Below are 22,304 nucleotides of genomic sequence, written 5' to 3' on the forward strand. Positions count from 1 at the left end.
AAAACGCCAAAAGAAGCGACATGCCCTATCTTTGGGCGTTTACGTCTCTGACCTCCAATTGACATCAATGGGAAGCAGAGAAAGCGTATTTCGAAGCGTTTTTTTGCCAGCGGTGCTCTATGGCCGTGGCTGAAAAATGCTGCGAAAATCGGCATGCAGGCACAGCAAAATCTGCCTCAAAATTCCAAATGGAATTTTGAGGCAGATTTTCTGCCTGCAAAAAACTGTGTGATCCCAGCCTAAGATATTTGCGTAGGTTTATAAAGCTGTATACAGAAATGGGAAACATGTTACCCGATTAGTGAATATTTAACAAATAACCGGGTCCCTTATTTAAAAATAAGAGACCATCCAAGTTATGATTCATTACCACATTATTTTTATAATATTTACTATATTATTAAGAAACTAGGTTAGCCAACGGACACATTTTTAACCTCGCTGCATATAAACTAATATAATTGCTTTGATTTTGGCCTAGTGGGATGTCTAATTTACTCCCAAATTCCAGAATAGGAGAAAATATGCAATAATAGGTTACAACGGGACTGAGGCAAATATTTTTTCACATCATTATATATATTGCCATTTACAAAAACATTTGTAATATTCACCTCTACTTCTCCTGTGAGATCTTTGTACTTGTCTCGGATTACAGGTAAAGTAGGCTTCTCAGTAACGGTATTGGAACGGTCTCTGAACGGTTGTTCCATAGCAGACGGGATTCGATTAATTTCTTTATCTCCAAGACTATGGCTCCTCTTATGAGATCCTGTATAGACATGTAAAAAAACAAAAAAAACAAAAACGCACAACTTAGCTTTCATCTAACGGTCAAATCAAGATCTCTATTACGTTCAGTCACTTTTATGCGAACAACTTGCACACAGAAGATTAAAAAATACACTGTCAAGTGATCCCGATGGTTGTGGTGGTGCTAAGGTGAGTATTTTCTAGCAAGAGAAAGAAACCATCAAAAGTGAGTCAAGATGCTTCCAAGCAGACATCACAAAACCGTTCTGTTTTAATAACAGCAACAGACTGCAAACTGCCCCCTTTTCAGCCTAAGAGTGATCTGAAAGAATTGTAAATGTCATATGTCAAATCTAAGTGTCATGACAATTCCTCAAACCCTTGGAGACAGACAATTTTTTTCATTTTAGTTTTTCCATCCAAGAGCCATAACTTTTTTATTTTTCCGCCATCATAGGGCTTGTTTTTTGCAGGACGAGTTGTATTTTTTTTATGGTACCGTTAAATGCACCATATAACGTACTGAGAAACTTGCAATACACAGCAATACTAAGTATTGCAGGGTATTGCCCTTACCTGTGCTCTACTATTACTATACTTCTATTAGAACGATAGAGCACTGATGGCAGACCTGGACCTTTAATAGTCCTCCGGCTGCCATGGACAACAATCGGCTCCCCACGTTTTGGTTGCGGAGTGATCTATGAGCCCGGCCATTGCAGGTAGCTATCAGTTACACGTATGGCAGATGTTGCTAAGGGGTTTATACACAATGGCTTTCATGCAGCTACATAGCCATTATTAAAATATATGTGCACTGCGTTTCTCGTTTCAATGAATTGAAAAAAAAAACAAAAAAAAAACACACAACTTTGCATATAGTCTTGATAAAAAAACATGCTACAATTTGGGGCCAAATTTCCAATAATGAAATCAGTGTCTCCATAGCTGCTATCTGCAAACAAACCCAGTGAGTAGTCTGATCTTGAAGTCGTGCATTCCATCTACCCCCTCATCCTGTTGACCAACACAGTACGAGAGAGGGAAGATGGAAGATGACTGCAGGTTCAGACTACACACAGGGTTTATTTGTAGCCTATAACCATGGAGAGGTATGCATAGGAGCTGTATACACAAAACGGTAGGATATTTGTAACAAGAGAAAAACTTCCTCTCATTCAGATTTAGCAGGCCTGGTGACAAGAGGCCAGGCCTGCATCGTTAGATGACAGCGTGGGAAAAGGGACAACTAAAGATGTATTGTTTCGGTTTTTTAGGTGGCACTTTGACGGATCAGTACTGTATTCCCTGTATGATCTTGAAGCACGATGATGGGTGGTACCGCTCTTTTATATGAAACAGCAACTACCTGCATCCCTTTACCATTGTTCAGGCCATACTGGGGGCTGTAGTTTCACATAGTGCAAACTTATAAGATAGGGGTTAAACTGTATTTGCAAATGATCTCTGTTCGGAGCTGTATTTGTGCTAGTATTGTATATGTATTGAGCTTAGGCTCTACCACAATATCGGTTTGGTTCTGGCACCATATTTATGTAATGAGCTTGGTTCTGGTGCTGTATTTATGTATGGAGGTTGATTCTGGCACTGTATGTATAGTTCTGGTGCTGTATATATGTACTGAGCTTTGCTCTACCACAATAGTTGTATTAAGCTTGGTTCTGGCACCATATTTATGTAATGAGCTTGATTCTGGTGCTGTATATATCTACGGAGCTTGTTCTGGTGCTGTATATATGCCATGAGCTTGTTCTGGTGCTGTATATATGCACAGAGCTTGGTTCATATGCTTTACATATGTATTGAGCTTGGTTCTAGTAGAGTATTTGTGTTATGAGCTTGGTTCTGGTACAGTATTTATGTTACGAGCGGGATTCTGTCACCGTATGTATTAAGATTGAATCTGATACTGTATCTGTCTACTAAACTTTGTGTTTTAGAATTTGTGACAAATAGCTGGGAGGTATGCCGCGGCGTGCTGCGTACGCTGCACTGTTCTGCACCCTTTTTGCTGTGCACAGCCTAACTACATGAGCTGCAAACACCTATGATAATAAACGTGAACATATAGGTCTATACAGAATAGCTGAGATTAATATTACAAATGTAGGAAGGTATATATGTAATTATATACATAGTATGGCAATCCAGTTAAACATTCTGGTCAGGGAGCCACACAAGCCTGGAAAGTTTCTAGGATATTACTGATACATATATAAATATTTATTTAGAGTCCACATTAATTTCTGGTATATTTAGAATATTGTAATAAAACATTTTCCGTGGTTCACACTGCACCAACCATGGCACGTATATCGGTCAGCAAATTAGAGAACCTGTAAAAAATTTGAACCCCACCCCTCAGTGAACAGTTAGGGTATGTTAAACTAAAAACGGCTGTAAATTACAGAGCTGTTTTCAAGGGAAAACAGCCTCTGATTCTCAGACATTTTTAAAGCATCAAGCGTTTATGGACATTTTTGGAGCGGTTTTTCTGTGGAGACAATGAAAAACGTCTCAAGAAGTGACATGCACTTCTTTTTTTTGGGAGTTTTTTTAACGCGCCATATTTTCAAACTCCCACCTAGAAAAAATACCCCGTCAGAACGAAACACAGTTTTTCCGATTAAAATCAATGGGCAGATGTTTGGAGGCCTTCAGCCTCCATATTTTCAGACAATTTTCGGGGCATTTAGGGCCCGAAAAAAATGGTTGAAAATAAGCCGTGTGAACATACCCTCAGGAGGGATGAGGGGGGGGGGGGGGTGTATAGGAGTCTGATGGAAAAAGAGGCATTTTTCTCTAAAAAGATATATTAGAATGTTTGTTATATTCACTTATACTATTGATTTATGCAAAAAGTTTGTGGAAAACGCGGTGCCTATTTAAGTAACATTGTTAATACATTGCTTTAGAATACAGATTATGAGCTGATCTTTTCAGTCACATCAAAAGCTGCGTTAAGAATTCTGGTTACTTTCAATGTGGAGTCCAATGTTCCGGATTATTTGATACTGGACAAAAACACTCCAGTACAACTAGCAGAAGACACGAATACAAATACCAACTACAAGTAGGAATCCCACGTACCTTGAGCACAAAGATCCAACGTTTCAAGCTCTGTCTTAATCATTTCTTCACTTGATTTCATTTTTCCTTGAGAAGTGGCCAATAGAAAGTCAAATTTACTTATTTTTGGCTTTTCACTTTGGAATTCCCCAAAATCATCATTATTTCGAAGCTCTGAAGCAACAGAAGGGTCTGACATGTTAATGGTGTCAGCACTACGTCCCAGCGCAATTAAAGAAGTATTCAGACCACTCAACGTGTCATTGTTTACTTTTTCGGTACGTCCTCCTGTGTTTGCAATAACAGATATACCATCTTCTGAAGCTTGGAGGTCACTGGAAAAGGTAGTTACCTTTGATATGGTTGTCATAGTGAGATTTTCAGTACTTCCAAAGGAGGTTTCCTTTTTTGCAAACAAAGCTGTAGAAGAGCCTGTACTGTGATGAGGGCTAAAAAAAAAGTCAGGCTGTTTTTTGGTTGAACGTACGTTGTCCTTCTCTGACCAGTCAGAAATTGTCAAACTGCTTAGTAGGGAGCAATTGTTGTCATTCGAGCCTTTAAAATCATCTACATGCAAAATGACAAAGAAGAACCAATATGTAGGATACTGCCAACATTACAAAAAACACACTACTATGTAGTGGCAGAAATCAATCACATTAACAACATATGCGTAAGGCTGGATTCACACGAGGTCATTACGTCCGTAATTGATGGACGTATTTCGGCCGCAAGTCCTGGACCGAACACAGTGCAGGGAGCCAGGCTCCTAGCATCACACTTATGTACGATGCTAGGAGTCCCTGCCTCGCTGCCGGACAACTGTCCCGTACTGAAAACATGATTACAGTACGGGACAGTTGTCCTGCAGCGAGGCAGGGACTCCTAGCATCGTACATAACTATGATGCTAGGAGCCCGGCTCCCTGCACTGTGTTCGGTCCAGGACTTGCGGCCGAAATACGTCCGTCAATTACGGACGTAATGACCTCGTGTGAATCCAGCCTTAGGAGTTTCCATACAGTTTACATAACTAATTTAATCCAACAATAAAGGTTTAAAAAAATCATAGGCTCACCTTTGAATACAATTTAAAATTGTACTTTTAGACATTTCGTACATAGAAGTTAAAGCATAATTTATTATTCTCTTCAAGAGGTACATTCAAATTTCTGCTGGCTTGCTCTGCTCTCATATCGTATCAAGCCCTACTGGTTCAGTGTCTCCACAGAGAATGTTCTGCTGATTTCCATGTTTGGATATTTAGTCAGTCATACAGCAATCCGGTGCAGAAACCACTCTCAAAATGGAACATATCGAAGTGCATTAGATTCTATACATAATAATGTATAAGGCATGGGGCAAGTCCAATGCCTGCCACCAGGGGAGGGAAAAAAAACACTAAAATGAAAAAACCAAACTACCATACGTATTGGACTTTGTTCCTCTACGAGATACCCAGGATTCTAAATTCAGCTTTAAGATAATAGTGGACTAAAATTCACGATGCAACGCAAAACTAGTTAACGATCAGCAACGGTGTGTTTTTTTTTTGTTTGTATGTTTTCTTTACGCACCATTACACATCGGTTATATCTAGATAAAGACTGAAAAACAATATTTTCAAAAAGGTGAAAAATGGAAAAATGTGTAGTAACTGCGAGCAGGCAAACATAGGCAATAAATGAGTCCACAAAACTGATGAGATCATGCAGATCAGCCATTTCTTGAGGGGGTCAGTGCACAACACAGGGATAGAGATCCCTAAATCCCTATATCATGCAGTGCTCCCTCAGGCCCTATGCTGGACATAACACAGTGTACTAGTTGTGCCAGGAGTGTTCTTTTAAATCTGTTTGTTAACATTGCAGTCTTATCACGGCTTATACTATAAATTACCATCACGTCCAATATTCCGCTCTACTTTTGTCCTCCCTTGAGTTAAGTGGTTGTCTTAAAAGTATAGCAAATTGAAAAACAAAGATTTAACCAAAAATAATAAAATAAAAAAAATAAAAAATAGTATAGTGAATGGAAAATATATTTCTTTTAAAATACTTCAAAACATAATTATTATATGAGTTATTTGGAAGTTCATCTAATATAAAAGATTTCTGTTTGGATCTGTAATTTAAAAAACCTAATTTGAAAAAACCTAAACCTGTCTCGAATGTTTTTCCAACCTCAAACAATGTCCTGCAGACAAACAATTTACATCCACAGAACATACACTAAGAAACTAATATATAGTATTTTTTAATGCATACGCATCTGGTAACCACAGCCAGACACCATCACAGTGCCAAGGCCACTTAAAAGGAACCGGTCACCAGCATTTCACCTATTAAACCAGCAATACCTGGTGGTAGTGGGTGAAAAATAATTTTTATGTAAGGCTTCGTTCACATCTGCATCAGGGAGGGAACCCTGACAAGCAAACGGAAACCATAGGTTACCGTTTGCATCACCAATTATTTCAATGGTGATGGATCTGGTGCAAATGGTTTGTTTCAGTTGTGCAAGGGTTCCATCGTTTGGACGGAAGCAATACCATAGTAGACTACGCTATTCATTCCGTCAAAACGCCGTGAAACCTAGGGTTTCCGTTTGTTCCAGTCAGGGCTCCGTTCGGACGGGAAGCTCCGACGGGACGTCAGAACGGGACCCTGACACAGATGCGAAGAAAGCCATATCTATAATTATCTTATAAGTAGGATCTGTACCTTTAGTGTTCCATTTTTTAGTGTTCCTGTGCCGTATGCCAATATTCAGAAGTCATATCTTTTTTCGAAAAAAGTCATATCTTCTTTAACTTGGCCTTCTTACTTTTGATTGACAGTTCCTCGCCTCCCCCCCCCCCCAGCACACACGAAATCCTGCGCATCGATGTCCTGTTCTGGTGCATGCGCACAATTGGATAGCATAGCAGCGCAAGCACAGTAACTAGATTTGAGGCCCAGACAAGGCAGGGAAGGATGTCGGACCATACATAAATACAGGTGTGCTATCGCAGACAGAATTTTCGGCATTCAAGGTAGGCCAGTTTTCGGCGGTGGGCAGGCATAAGAAGGGGAACGAACAAGACTGCCTGATTATTACCATAAGAGGCGTGAAATCTTTGCAGACCATTATTTACGGTCGGAAGACAAGTTTAGGAGAGGGGATAACAGCAATGAACTTTTGACAGCAGCGCCAGCGAGCGGTGAGAAGAGTTCAATAGGTGAAATACAAATAAACTGATTACTGGAGGCAAACGGCAGAACCGATCTTTAATAAGTTCAGTGTATCCGTGGGTTTTACCGGAAACTATAGCTATTGTTTCCGGTATTTTCGGCGGAATCCCCAATGCAGATGTGAATTGGACAGAATATTTGCTTATTCGAACAATGTGTCATTTTAATACTGAACATTATACACTTTTACAAACTCTGTGCTACGTTTAGGAGTTTTAGTGTAGGACACATGGATTAGAATAATCTAAAGCTTTGTTCTGTTGACAGTTCCCTTCGATCGGCTTTCAGTTACTTGTAACAGGCAGAACGGTGTAGTCTGCTGCACTATACTATTCAGTAAAATAAAGCAAACCTAATGGATCTATGACACAAGTGGGAACATAGCCTTAGTTACTATATTTGTAACTACAGTGGATACAGGGATTGTGTAGGAAAGTTCTACACACACAAAACTTCAGGTACAGTAATACTTTTGATGGACATTGTAGGGACCCTCTGGACACTGTAGGGGGAACATGAGGCCTGATACTGTGCAGGGGAGAATAGGACTGAGCGGCTAGCAATAAACACGTGACGCAGGTGTGCTGGCAGGAATTTCAAGTGCATCACTCAGAATGCTGCAGTTTACTAGTGGGAATGGCAGCTGCAGGTGTTTAGTTGGCCAAACAAACACATAAGATAATAAATCGGTAGCAAATGCGAGCGATCCCAACAGCTACAGAAAAGACAAAAACGGGCCGATCAGGGAGAAAATGAAAAAAAAAAAAAAAAAAAAAAAAAAAAAAAAAGAAGAAGGACTCCCTAGGGCTTGCACACAGCGCAAATGATCGGCCAAATTCGAACGAAAATGCCAAACACAAGCATTTTCGGCCAACCAAGGATGAAATTTACCATCCTGGCCGACCATATTGTCGACAGATAAAATAGTACCGTCGGCCATGGTCAACTGTCATTTGCGTTAATTTTACAAGCGGTGGTCGGCCCTAATGGCCAAAGTTGTCCCTTTTGGCAGATTTTTCCCTTATGTGTACGGCCAGTTTAAGGACTGTGCTGTAAATAATATCAGTAAAAGCATGTTCACGTGGAGTTGACACTTATGGCAAGCATTGAGGCTAAACGTTATAATATGTGAAAATACTGTCCACATAACTTTATATATATATCTATATAGATATATATATATATGGATTATTGGAATGTATATGGCTTGACTGCATGCCTTAGCATCCCCCCCATTTAAGCCTAAATCTGGCTAAAGAAAATCGAATCAGCTTTACTAATGCCAGTCTGAAGGTTCAGGGTGCCATGAGACCATCGGCTGTTTGAGGAGTTCATCAAGTTTTCCCACTTGTAAAAAAGGATGTGTTCAAACATTGTGGTCAAATTGTGTTTTTTTATTTTATTATTTATTTAATTATTTCTTGGTAAGCTACGACAAAATAACGCTATATGACTGCAAGATGTGAACACAGCCTAAAAGTCGCAGAAGGAATAAAAACACCAGCAAAACACTTTAGGTAGCTTTACATCTATAGCAATTTATTTATGAGCCAGAAAGAAAAACACACATGAGAACTGAATTCAGACATGGATGCAGTGGAGGAACCAAAAGCTCCTCCGATACCATACTGTCAGCTTACAGAAACTGAGTAAGCAAAATTCACTAGTATCCTCTTTTACAAACAGAATATATAAATATCATAAAGATTGAAAACTCGGGAGAACTAGACATGCGTACAAAAATCCCCTCCTTTAACAGTGTGATTACAAGTACAAGTGCATCAGCGCCCTCACTTTTTTAGTGGTATTGGTACAAGGAAAACAGTTCTACCCCACTAACAGAAGAAAGCACAAGAGATTATTAAATAAACATATCAAATAATCCTTAAATACATAAATTCAATACAGAACAATGGTATTTCCACCTGTAAACAGCCCATTGAATCAAGTTTCATTACAGGGCATGAAATATAAATACACATCATGGCAATTCAGGATTTAACCATACATAGTCCATGGCAGTTAGAAAAAAAAGCTAAACATATGAAAAAAATGGCACACAATGAATGGTCAAAAGGCACCACAACAGAAAAAAAAATACCAAAAAAAAGAAACCATGATCAACAACACAAACAAAAAAGGTGGAGGGGAAGTCACAAGGGTGAGCATGGTGTAAGTATACTTGCTCGCTTAGTACAAAATGTCAGTCAAAAGCATCGACTGCACAAGTAACATATCTACAAAAAAATTACAAAAATGAAACAGCATACTATACACAAACAGATCAATCTGTAATAGGGTAAGGCAGTCATAAGCGAAATACAAGTCCTGACTATGGAACCTGTATTCTCTGATGGAGGGGCGGTCCTAAACTGCACCAGTATTCGGTTGACAGAACCTACGACAGCTTTAGAATGATATTTAATGTCCGAGTGCTCTCTACTGCTTTATATGCAATTTCCCCCCAAAAAAAAAAAAAAAAAAAAAAGTGCACTTCGTTAAAAACATTAGACAAGTCAAAAATATTCAGGGCTATTAGACGTGGTTTTCATGAAAGAATGCCCCGTCACCTCTTCCTTCACTTCTATGGGATTTCTGGAAACAGCTGAACACATAGGTACAGGTTCCAGAGATTGGATCTGCATCTTTCAGACATTTAGGGCATATCCTGTGGATATACCTAAAATGTATAGGTTGGGAAGAACCCTGAAAACTAGATATAAAAATCGATTAGACAAAAAATTACCAAGGAAAAACATCCTGACCTGCTTAAAATGTCATGTAATGTAATACAAACGGTGATTGCTGTAGAAGACTCACTAAGTGGGGGAGAAGGATTTTATTTTTAAGGTTAGGATAAAAATTCACCAATAACATTCCTGTTTAGCTTGGAGCTTAATTGTCTGCAGGAAGTGAGATAATCAACTGCCAGACAGTGATAGGAACAAAGGATCAGACAGGTTAAACCCAAACGGTCCAATTCTCATTTCTCCCAGAGACAGGAGGACCTTGGAGTTGAACTCATACGCATTCCATGGTCGGCAGATAGCACTGTTAAAGGGGTTGTCCAGTTTTTATTTGAAATAGGAAGAACCACAGCCACATCACTGCAGCGCTGACAGAGCGCCCCTGTCGTCCATGCAGCCGCGTCTGCTACTGCATCTTAGCCCAATTCACGTAAGTGGGGCTTAGCAGAAGTTCTAGACACAGCCACACGCATAAGGATGCTGCTTTATCAGATACTGTAGTGCATATTGGTCAGGGGGCTTGCCATTTATTTTTTTCAGACACTTGAAAGAAAATATGTAAATTTGTTATGCAAAGAGGCCAATTTTAAGCAATGCATGAAAAAATAATTATGGACATATATATGGACAGTCACGTCTGGAGCTTCCCTAGGGCCGTAGTGCGGGGACTCTGGCTGCAGGTGAGCAATGTATCCCACTGTATACAGTGGGATACCTTGCAGCCTTCCATCAGAGGTATACCACCACTGAAAGGCTCACAACGAGTTACTTTGCAGCCTCTAGTGGCAGACCACAGTAATTTCTACAACTAGTCGCAGTGGAGGCTCTCAGGGATCACATACGACACAGAACTCTGTATACGAACTACAAATTATTTTAGCTTTTTTTTTGCGCTGAAATAATGGACGTCATGTTTCAGAATCCCTATTTCGTATTCTTTCATTCAATAGAAGTGCCTGGAATCTCCGTATTTATTTTTAACGATGACTGTTTGAGGGGAAGAGGGCAATTCAGACGGAGTCTTTCTTTTAATGGCAAGTTGATCTTTGCAACCTACTTATTGTTCATGTAGCTTTGTTGGTAGTGTAGAAAGGCAGACTAAGGGCTCATTCACACAAATGCATTTCTGAATCGTATCAAATTTCTTTCCATTGGAAAAACTATGCTAAATCATTTAAAGGAGTTTCCAGGCATCTTATATTGATGGTCTATGCTTAGGATAGGGACCTGAACTACAATCCCAAGCCACCATGAAAGTGTACGGCGCTGTGCCTGTAAACCGTGAAGAGGACACAGCGACCAACGCAGCAGCCCCATCAAATCAGCTGATCGGAGGGGGTGCCAGGAGGCTGACCCCCACCGATCTGATACTAATGACATATCCTATGGATAGGCCATCAATATAAAATGCCCGAAGATCTCAATAAAATTATTTTATTAACTTTTTTATTAACATTTTTCTCCTCTACGCGCGTATTTTTTCTATGCATGTGGTGCTTTTTCCATTACACAGCATGACTTAACAGATCCGTATTGGTACAATATTTAGCCCACTGAAGTCAATGTGTTGATTCTTAAACCGCATGTTCCATTTTTGCATAGCTTACATTTGCATATTTGTTTGGTTCTTTACACCCGTAATTCAGCAACATTACAGTAACCGCATAAAAAGAGTTCATGCTTAAACAAAAAAAAAAAAAAAAAAGGACAATTACGGACGAAAAACCTGAAAAAAAAAACAAAAAAAAAAAAAACATCAACAACCCACCAAGGATTCATATTGCGCATTCGTATTAGATCCGGGGCATATTTATGAAGGCTCCCTTAAACCACATTTAGAGGCATGGGTTTCCCAAACTCAAGAGAAATAAAAACAATACTCAACTGTTTACAAAAAAATGTAAAAATGTATGCAACTATATACACCATAAAGTTGCATACATCTGCTATTGACGTCCATTGGAAACTAGAAAAAAAACAAAAAAAAAAACCTGCAGCAAATCCACTAAACTCACCTCCCCTGACGTTCCTATAGGGAAATGTCCCTGTCCCTCCAGCTGGTCTGTGATGGGTCGTTCCCCTGGGATGACTGCTCATTCTATGGGTTGCTGCAGTCAGTGGTAGCCAATCACATAATATCATCCCAGGAGGCCAGACCAACACAGATCAGCCCGGGGAGCAGTGACGCAACGGGAGCACCAGGCGAGTATGAGAAGTTTTTCATTTTAAAATTGAAAAAGGTTTTGTTTTTTTGTTTCTTCTAGTTGTGATTTTTGGGGAGGGAATGCAGTTATTTTGCAACAAAAAAAAGCAACATTTTCCATTCATTGTGGAGTTGCCCTTTCCTATTAAAGCAAAATGGGAAAAATCTACAACAAAAGTGCAGCCTTTCCGCAGCATAAATGAACATTCTGCAAATTTGAAAAAATCTGCACCGCAGGTGAATTTCTGCACAGAAATTTTATGCAGCGGGTGGATGAGATTGGTTATCCATTTCATCCACTTTGTTTAAACTGTAATACGATGCAGATTTTCCGCCCGCATATCCAGATGGAAAATCTGCAGTGATTACATTAGTGTTCTCCAATACATAACCCTCGCAATGTGATCAAGTTAGGGAATTCCAAACTAAGGATCAATGTCATAATAAGGACATATTTTCCTTTTTCTCCATTCTTTTGTATGAACGTATTAATAGTATTTTGTGGATTCAAGATTGATACTCCATTCCCACTTTAGCGAATGAATTGAAGGGGCAGATTAAAAAGTTCCCATATGTACAGGTTGTACCAATAAAACATTTTTTTCCAAATACCAAGAAGTTGGATGGGTTACTTTGCCGGTAATGGGCAGAGGTGCTTCAGAGTGAGGGTATGTTCACACGGCTTATTTTCAGCCGTTTTTTAAGGCCGGAAATGACCCGAAAGATAGCTGGAAAAAAAAAAAAAAGCTGAAAGCCTTCAAACATCTGGCCATTGAGATCAATGGGAAAAACGGCGTTTCGTTCCATTGGGGCGTTTTTTTTATGTAGCCGCTTAAAAAAAAACGGCGCGTAAAAAAACACCTGGTGAAAAGAAAAGCTTGTCATTTTTTGAGCTGTTTTTCATTTTGTCAATCGAAAAACAGCCGCAATAAACATTTGATGCCTAATTTTCAGCCGTTTTTTTTAGAGGCCGTTCTCCCTTGAAAACAGCTCCGTATTTCACAGCCGTTTTTCGTTTTGCATGTGAACATACCCTAAAAGGGTATATACCGACATGTGTATTCAAAATAATAATACAGCACTCTCCATTCAATGCTCTTATTGAACTTGGTCAGCGGAGCCAAACATCAATGATTTGTCGTCTAGAATATTGTATTTAGTGGGCTGGGATAATTGACATTTTTTGGGCCTCTCGCTGTTACTATATGTGATCTTCCACATAACTCCTACTTCATTAGTGACAGTAAGAAAGGCCGGGGGGGGGGGGGGGGGGGTCGAGTATCCCATCTCACTAAGTACAATATTCTATACGACAACTCATTGATGTTTGAATCAGTTGATGAATTCTAGTGCGAAACTTAAGAAAGAAAAAACGCACTCATCAACTAATCTACTCTTTATTTGGCACATGATGATTCATACTGTGTTCCAATGTGGTTTCTGAGCCAGGACTGTGGGGACTACAGCTATAGGTTTATGTCTAGGAGCTAATAAAGTACACGCATAGGCTTAGACAGGACAACTGCACCTCTTAATAATGAGAATATAATATTGTTGTGTAAACCGTACATAAAATACCTTTGCTATCTACAGGAACAATTCCGTTCACACTGAGGAACACTAAACACAACACTTGGATAGATCTGGAATATTTTAGGGTTCGTCTTTTATCTATGACCCTCGACATCAGCCATGTCATTCTGAATGCTGGACCCCACTGCAGATAAACTTGTACGTAGGACTGTTCCTGCAAACATGGGAGGGACAACATGGGCGGTTCACATGAAAACAGAGACATTTAGGCGGATGCTCCAAAATCCCACATGTGGCTCTGACTGATTCAGTAGTGCGTCACTTTTGAGAAGCAGCATGAGCAATTCTACTAATTTCTTTTAAGTGTGAATGGGTTAATTCTGGTAGAGTATATAGCATACAATGCAATTCCTCAGTATATCCTCCTTACCAGTAAATATCATAAGTATTGTGTTCACTGTAGGATTTTAAGATGATCAATGAATTCATGCTAATATGTTGACGTTTTAGCTCAATACAGAATAAACCTCACTGTCTATATATCCCCCATGAAACTAGGAAAAATAAACCAGCTTGAAATTCCAGAAGAAAAAAAATAAAATGTTATATATATATATATATATATATATATATATATATATATATATATATATAACATCCATGCAGTTTTCTAAAATACACATAAAAAGCTGGCAAAGCAGCTTTGAAACCACCTCAGCTGCTGCACTATTACTTCACCTGGCCCTTCGTGCGTTACAAAAAGGAAAAAACTAAAATAAAAACAGACAGTGGAGTGGAAATGGTATAAAAGTGCAAGTGTGAACACATAAGAAGCAGCAACAGAAATGTTCAAATACTTCAATACCAAGAAAAGAGCTGTACTATCAAATGAAACATACAGTTTCAACACTGATGTGGCTGCACAACTGAAGGGGTCTTCTCCGCAGAAATGCAATATTTGTAAAGTAATATTACAACTTTGTAGACTTACACCTTAAGGTAACGAATGAAGATTTTAAAGAGACAAAAACATGAACAAAGAAATTGTTCAATTCAGAAAATCCACATAGGGTAGTGTGGTTTCAAGCCCCACAAAAACCAACCCCAGCAAATGCATTTTTCCATGTACAAAAATTCGAATGCCAATGCTCACACATGGCAGATTTTTTGCACGGATCCTATACAAAAAATAAGCACCACAGTGCAGTACGGTGTAAATAAATGTGGTTTGTATGTGTAGAAGAATAGGGCTACAGTTTTGAGGTCAGACTGCACAAGTCCAGTGGAAAGGTCATGAATTTCTCCCAATATTGAAGTGAAAATGCATCACATGTGGTGGGGAAGTCTTCGCAGTAAATCTGCATGATAATAATCTGGCAAAATCTGCAATAAATCCATCACTTGTAAACGTGGCTTAAAATTTTTTGGTGATGTGACGAATAGCATAAAAGAAAAAAAAAAAAAAAAAAAGACTGACATAAAATATTCTAACATATGTCAAAAGTGCAGGCATTTGACATGCTCCTCCCACAGGAACCTATGGAAATAGTTCCGGTATATGCTTCCATAAATTTTTTGGGTAAAAACCATGTGGAAAAAAATGTGGCATAAACCGATCCTTACATTGTTAACATGTCTTTCATGATTTATCTTAAAAAAAATTAGTATATGTCAGACATTTCTAACTCCAATACTGGTTTCATTCAGGAGTCCTGAAGAAGTGCAACTCGAAGTTCACACGTATCCTGCGCGGATTTTGCTGCAGATTCTCAGGTCTACAAGGGGTAAAATCCTCAGCAAACATCTGCAACAAGATGAGAATGTTGAGGATTTGAAAATCCGCAGCATGCGCCGATATCCGTGCAGAAAATTTTCTGCAGTTTATGGATCAATGTTCAAATCTCATCCAGATGGCTGGGACTGTAATCCGTGGGACTTCGGGTGCGTCTACCCACAGCAGATTTATTGCAGAGATTTCTGCAACTGAAAATCTGTTGCATACATCCGAATGGGGTTGTTCATGCAGCAAGCGCAATGATTTCTGCAAGTCCCATTCAGATGTATGGAACATTTGCAGAAAATTGTGTTATTGCTTTACAAAATTAGGAATACGAGACTTAAATTATAAAGTGCATTGCGCGCAAGTAGCCTATGCAACAATTCAGACCTTTTTATAACCTGGAGCAACTGGTGAAGTTCTCAATTACTTTCAAACACAAAGTCCGGCTTTGATCTTGGGGACCCTTGTACGTACAGACGACTATAAAGGGGACATACAAGACTCATTCATAAAGCTTATGAATTCATACGGAAAACACACGCTGTCAGTATAACAGTTGTCCCCAGGATCTCAGCGACCAGATTTGTAAGCTACATTGCAATATATTTAATATCAGTGTGAGAATGGAAGTGCATAACTAGAATTTAATTAGGCCAAATTGGACTCCGTGATAGAAGGTGTTAAAGCAGTAACCTAATATTTCTGAATATCTATACCTTTTCTAATTTATCTGGAAAGTATTCCTAAATTTGTGGCTGTTTACATCAACTAAGCGGGTAGAATGGCATAACCTACAACAATTAAAAAGTGTTAAAAAGTGAGTCTATCAGATGCTTTATGGCCACTAAGCTAATACCAGTGACGAGTAAGGGACTAAACGCCCTATTACACGGCCAACGAAGGCCGTGTATACGAGCGCCGATCAACGAGACAGCTCGTTGATTAGTGCTCGCCTGCTCCGGTCACAAAGAGCTAGTATGGGGATGAGCAGTCGTTACTCTGATCGCTCGTCCCCATACATCATCATGTCGGCAGCGCGTCTCCCTGTTTGCACAGGGAGATGTGCTACCGACAATATTTCAGTTTTTAAAACGGTACAATCAGCAGATGAACGAGCGTTTGCTTGTTCATCTGCTGATCGCTGCCCTGTTTACACACGGCAATTATCGGCAACGAGTGTTCTATGAAAGATCGTGTGCCCGATAATTGGCCTGTGTAAAACCCCCTTTAAACATGTGTGCAAACATACCTCTGTGGCCACAGATCGACTTAGCAGTGCAGAAAATAAGAACTAGTTATTGTGTGCAAATGAGCTTGCAAGTGCGCCGAGGGCGGCCCCAAGTCCGGTAAGTGCTCTGACTCATGAGTAAACACTGCCCAATGGCTTTCACTTGGCCTTAAACGGATTGTCCCACCAACCACTTTAGGACGAGTAAAGAGCTTGGCTTTCTTCGGCAGTCCCATAGTGAATGAATGGAGCGGCAGGGCGCGTGTGTGACCTTCCACTCCGTTCATAAGGGGATTCAGGACCCTCGTTCTCTTGATCAGTGGGTGTCCCAGCAGTGGAATCTCCAGCGATCAAACATTTATCACCTATCTTTTGGATAGGTGATAAGTTGATGTGACGGGACAACCCCTTTAATTGACAGCTCCAATGGCACATGTGCGAGATATCAGTGCCGAACACAGTGACGTAGCAGAATAGTAGAGCCGTCAATCAGGATCAAGGAGGAGACGTTGGGCAGGGTTTACTCATGAGAGCCGGAGCACTTGCCAGGCTTGGGACCACCCTCGGGACAGTTGCAAGCTAATTTGCCTACCCGATGAAAGTTCTTTTTCCATGCACTAAGTCTATCTGCAGCCACAAAGGTATGTTTGCACATGGGTTTAAAGTCCCTTATCTGGTGCCGGTATTAGCTTAGTAGCCATAAAACATCTGACAGACTCTCTTTAACATGTCACGCAATAGGCAGTCTGTGAGGAACAAAGCATGCCTATGTGTTTTAATGGAACAAGAAAAATAAATAAATTGAAAATAAGTTACAATTCAGAGCATATTCACCTTGAATAAATATATTACCATGTCCTGCCAACTGCCCTGGAAATTATGGAGTACAACATGCAAATAAATAGCTACGGTGTTATATTAATACTGTGCACAAAGATATCCTTCATTGTATTTCACATATCGAGAATAGAGAAAATAACACTGAATGAAGAAGATCACAAATATCAAGTGCTGTCTTTGTTTATCTACACCTACCTCCTCTTTACCAAAGTAATCTAACCAATTCCTCACCTGCCGCAGGTGGATGCTGACCACTAACCGTTGGCAAATCCAGAGAACTATCAGACATAACATGCTTCAATTCCCCGCCCATATCTGATAGCTTCATGTCAAACTGGATGGAGAGTGCATCTTCAGAGTCATCTTTTCCCAAGCTGCTGCCACCAATAGACGGAAGATCCAGCGACTTAATAGACACAGAGTCCTCTTTGGCTTGTTTAAGAGCAACAAACTTATCCACAAAGGACTTTTCTAAGTTGTTGTCTGCAGTGGTGAATTTGTCATACTGGAAAGTAAAGTCATTATTTTTTGTAATATTGGTTAAATCCTTTGTTTCATCAAATGCCGTTGAAGAGCTTTCCAGAGAAAGTTGATCGAATAACTCGTATTTATTGAGTGAACTTGAAGTCGTGGGTTGAAGCGCTTGGGAAACAGCAGCAGATATTATTGGGTCAGCTGTGCTGGCTTCCAATTTAAAAACACTATATTTGTCATCACGGTTTTGCTCAATAGAACTGCTATTACAAGCCATAAAATCAGCAAAGTCATTTTGACCACCAACAGATGTAGTGTTGGCGGATGGCCCAAAGAGTGTAAAGTCTCCAAAGTCATCAAGCAAAGAGGAACTTTTAGGAGGTGCAGCTGAAGCAGGGGCAAATGATGAAGATGGTAACAATGGTGATGGAGAGGATAATGAAAGCGGGGGTACAGGCTTGGATAAATGAAATGTCTTAGGTAAGATATTGCTAGTTACCGAAGAACAGAATGAATCAAGATCAGAGGATGGTTTAAATTGTGTTGGCGATTTCTGCGGAGGACAAGCGGGGAATGTAAGTGATGATTGGGTTTCTCGGAGTGGAGTATCTAGAGGAGATATGCTGTCTGCAGTCTTAAAATCTGTGAAACCATCGTCCGCTCCAGATTTGAAGTCTGTGAAACCATCTGCAAAATTGACAAAGAATAAGGGGAAAACAAGTAAGATTTCATGCACCAAATCTTTTTTTTTTTTTTTTTAATAGGAAATAAAATTTGTTGTACTTTGTCTATGTTCATTATTCATTTAACCATGGCATAAATAAAATGTAGTCACAATTTATATTGAGATTCTATTTCAAAGCCATGTAAAGACCATGATGAGATGAGAATTTACCCATCTACGGAAGTGACTGACAAACTAATCAATTACAAAATCCATCAAAAAGCCGGAATTCACACATTGTGTCCATGCAGTTTTTTTGTTTTGTTTTTAATACCCAAAGCCAGGAGAAGATACAAAAACAAAAATAGAAGTCCTCAATACTTTCCCTTGCCTGGCTTTGGCTTAACAAAAATGCATCACAAACCGCGTGTGAGAATACCGTCAAATTATCACATTTACCTGTAAAGTTGCGGGTGCCTTCCATGTTGCTTTTCACGCTCAGGGTCTTAAATACTGCATATTTGTCAGTGACAGTAGAGGTGTTTGCTGCTGTTCTAGACGCTGGAATTATTGGAGCGGGTGCACTAGGAATAAATACATTTACATCAACTTTAATCAAGGGGTCGGCAAACGTTTTTTTTATGGCGTACAGATTTAAATAAATAAAATATCAAAAGATTAAAGTACTCAATATAACACAAACGGTTACCACGTATGTTACATGAGACAAGCTCACCAATATAGTTTCTTGCCAGGCTGTATGGCTCAGAAAGTATGAGGGGACATGATGTATTAAGGGGTGACAGCCAAACGACACCCTCTTGCCTGGAGTATACCTCACTGATTTCTTAAGTGAAATCTCACGTAAGCGCTGTGTGTTCCCCGTCCCTAAAGAAACCAGCGACGTTGGTGCACGCTAGATTTGGGCCAGGTTTAAGCTGGAGAGCATTTGTGGGGCTTAGGACTGAGCGTGCCAGGCAAACATGTTCTGCGTGCCAGCTGAGGCACACGTGCCATAGGTTGCGGACCCCTGCACTACTTGATACTAATCTACATGAAAGAGATTGCATCAATGATTAAGTATTTGCTCCCTCCAATAAAGACCTGCCTAATTTGTAGTGCTGCACTTCAGGAACTAAAAATGACAAAATGGTGACTAACAGCGAAGGTTTACAATTAAGCATTTTTTGGTCATACATAGGATTGCCACACATCAAAAACTTTATGGTAAGGCGGAAAAAAAAAACAACAAAAATGTGGTGTTCAAAATGCCTTACAAACAGATAGCTACGCTATTGGTTCTGCCGAAAAAACAGAATCCTTGCGGAACAGAGACAAATGGAAACCATTAGCAACGGAAGCATTACAATTGAAATCAATAGTAATGCAAACTGAAAGCTATGGTTTCCGTTCATGGGTTCCCCTGACTGAAAGGTCTGACAGAACCCCGACGCAGATGTGAACGAAGCCTTATGTGTACTAGATTACTGGAAATGTACAGCACCACTATGAAGTAAAAAAACACCACACATATTGTATTAAAAAACTAGTATGCCCCATTGTTCGCCATTTCGTCCTATTTACAACACAATAAAATGTTTGCCAGTACAAATCTAAAACACGACCCAATAAAAATGTTAGCTTCAGTAGCACTACCATAAAACTATATAAAGACAGTTAATAAGCGTCTAAATACGATATTTTCTGGTCTCTGAGCTAGTATAGGTCCATTGGTGGATTGATACTGATCTAAGCAATTGGCTGCCGCTTTGGTGGGTGTCTCACTGGGATCATATGAAAGTCTCACAAGTTCACTATACCGTCATAGCACCCCCATCATCAATATTTCTTGCACTCAAAACTATAGCCCAGGTTTGGTTGGTAGCACAGGGAATGTTACAGGCTAAGGCTGGTCTCTCGCTTTGAACCCCCCTTTGGTCAAAATCACATTTACACCACCTGTGTGGTCTTCCTGGAGCAAAATATCTGGTTCGACAGTCTTCCCTCTTTTATGGAGTTTATAAAGAAGGGGTCCCAAGATCTGCATCCTTTCACTATCTCCAACTCCATCCAGGCCAAGCGGTTTCACTCTTCTCTTTTAAACTTGACGATCTCCTCGGCACCCCAAATCTCTCCAACTGGAGAATATCTTATGCATATAAAAGCAGATCTCTCTTCCTGCAATTCAATTTGGGAATGGGGGGCACACCGGTGTGAATTTTTGGCTTTATTGATGTGCGATGGTCTTTGTTTTTCCCTTTTTATGGTCTAAGAATGTCCATTTGAAAACTTTTTATTGCATAAAACTATATATAAAAAAAAAACCAAACCTTTTTTTCTTTAAACAAAAAGAAAGGTATTTCAGAGCCTCAAATATGATATTGCAGAGATATCTACGGTGTCCACTTATCTTCTTAAAATAACAGTGCCTTACCTGCTGTAAGATGATGTGGGTTTTGAATTATTACTCTGGAAATCAGGGAAAGAATCGTCGATTGATCCAGATTTAGAAGCATCTTGAAAATCTTGGAAATCATCATCAGCATCATCTGCTTTAAAAAGCTACACAAAATGACAAGAAAAAGACACTGTAAATGCTAAAGCTTAGATCTTGGTATCATATTAAAGCCCAAACAAGTTTTGCAACCTAAGCTATGAGCCTGGTATCATTTTAAAGTCGGGTGTAGGGTGAATAGTTTCTTCCTTGTTGGGGAGGGGCGGGAGGGGGGAAACTGCAAGTGACAGAAGAAAGATCACAGCCTGTTATGGTCATCCCTCTTGCATAGTTTGTACGGTTGAAAAAAAGACACATATCCATCAAGTTCAACCAAGGGATGGGAAAGGGGAAGTAAAAAATTTCTACACATAGGAGCTAATATTTTTTTGTTCTAGGAAATTATCTAAGCCTTTTTTAAAGCCATCGACTGTACCGGATGTGACCAGCTCCTGCGGTAGACTATTCCATAGATTCACAGTTCTCAAGGCTAAATAGGTTTAAAGAGGCTCTGTCACCACATTATAAGTGCCCTATCTCCTACATAAGGAGATTGGCGCTCTAATGTAGGTGACAGTAATGCTTTTTATTTAGAAAAACGATCTATTTTAACCCACTTTGAGCGATTTTTAGCTTTATGCTAATGAGTTTCTTAATGCCCAAGTGGGCGTGTTTTTACGTTAGACCAAGTGGGCGTTGTACAGAGGAGTGTATGACGCTGACCAATCCGCATCATGCACTTCTCTCCATTCATTTACACTGCACTAGCGATATAGTTATATCACTATGTGCAGCTACATACACAAACCCTAACATTACTACAGTGTCCTCCTGATAATGAATACACATGACCATCCAACCTGGACGTCATGTGTACTCAGAATCCTGACACTTCTGAATCTTTTCTGTGGGATTCCAGCAAGGCAAGCGTAATCTCGCGAGATTACGATGTAACCTGTCGTTTCAAACGAGATTCGTTTTTCTAAATAAGCATTACTGTCACCTACATTATAGCGCCGATCTCCTTATATAGGAGATAGGGCACTTATAATGTCGTGACGGAGCCTCTTTAAAGAGGCTCTGTCACCAGATTTTGCAACCCCTATCTCCTATTGCAGCAGATCGGCGCTGCAATGTAGATAAGAGTAACGTTTTTTTTTTTTTTTAAAACGTGCATTTTTGGCCAAGTTATGACCATTTTTATATTTATGCAAATGAGGCTTTCTAAAGTACAACTGGGCGTGTTTAAAGTTAAAGTACATCTGG

The 22,304-nt window shown here is 39.7% G+C and overlaps 1 protein-coding gene across 5 annotated transcripts in view; it reads right to left on the reverse strand.

Annotated features, from left to right (window-relative positions):
• Positions 1-22,304, reverse strand: part of SYNRG (synergin gamma) — a 104,266-nt gene that overhangs the window by 26,947 nt on the left and 55,015 nt on the right. For all 5 annotated transcript variants that reach the window (XM_075853507.1, XM_075853505.1, XM_075853508.1 and 2 more), the window contains exons 10-14: positions 20,979-21,106; positions 19,004-19,128; positions 17,638-18,567; positions 3,865-4,410; positions 615-772 (exon numbers count right to left, since the gene is read on the reverse strand). In XM_075853507.1, coding sequence (XP_075709622.1) covers positions 615-772; positions 3,865-4,410; positions 17,638-18,567; positions 19,004-19,128; positions 20,979-21,106 — 1,887 coding nt within the window. The remainder of the gene's footprint in view (positions 1-614; positions 773-3,864; positions 4,411-17,637; positions 18,568-19,003; positions 19,129-20,978; positions 21,107-22,304) is intronic.

This window comes from Rhinoderma darwinii, chromosome 2, assembly GCF_050947455.1.
Source record: "Rhinoderma darwinii isolate aRhiDar2 chromosome 2, aRhiDar2.hap1, whole genome shotgun sequence".
NCBI classification, from domain to species: Eukaryota; Metazoa; Chordata; class Amphibia; order Anura; family Rhinodermatidae; genus Rhinoderma; species Rhinoderma darwinii.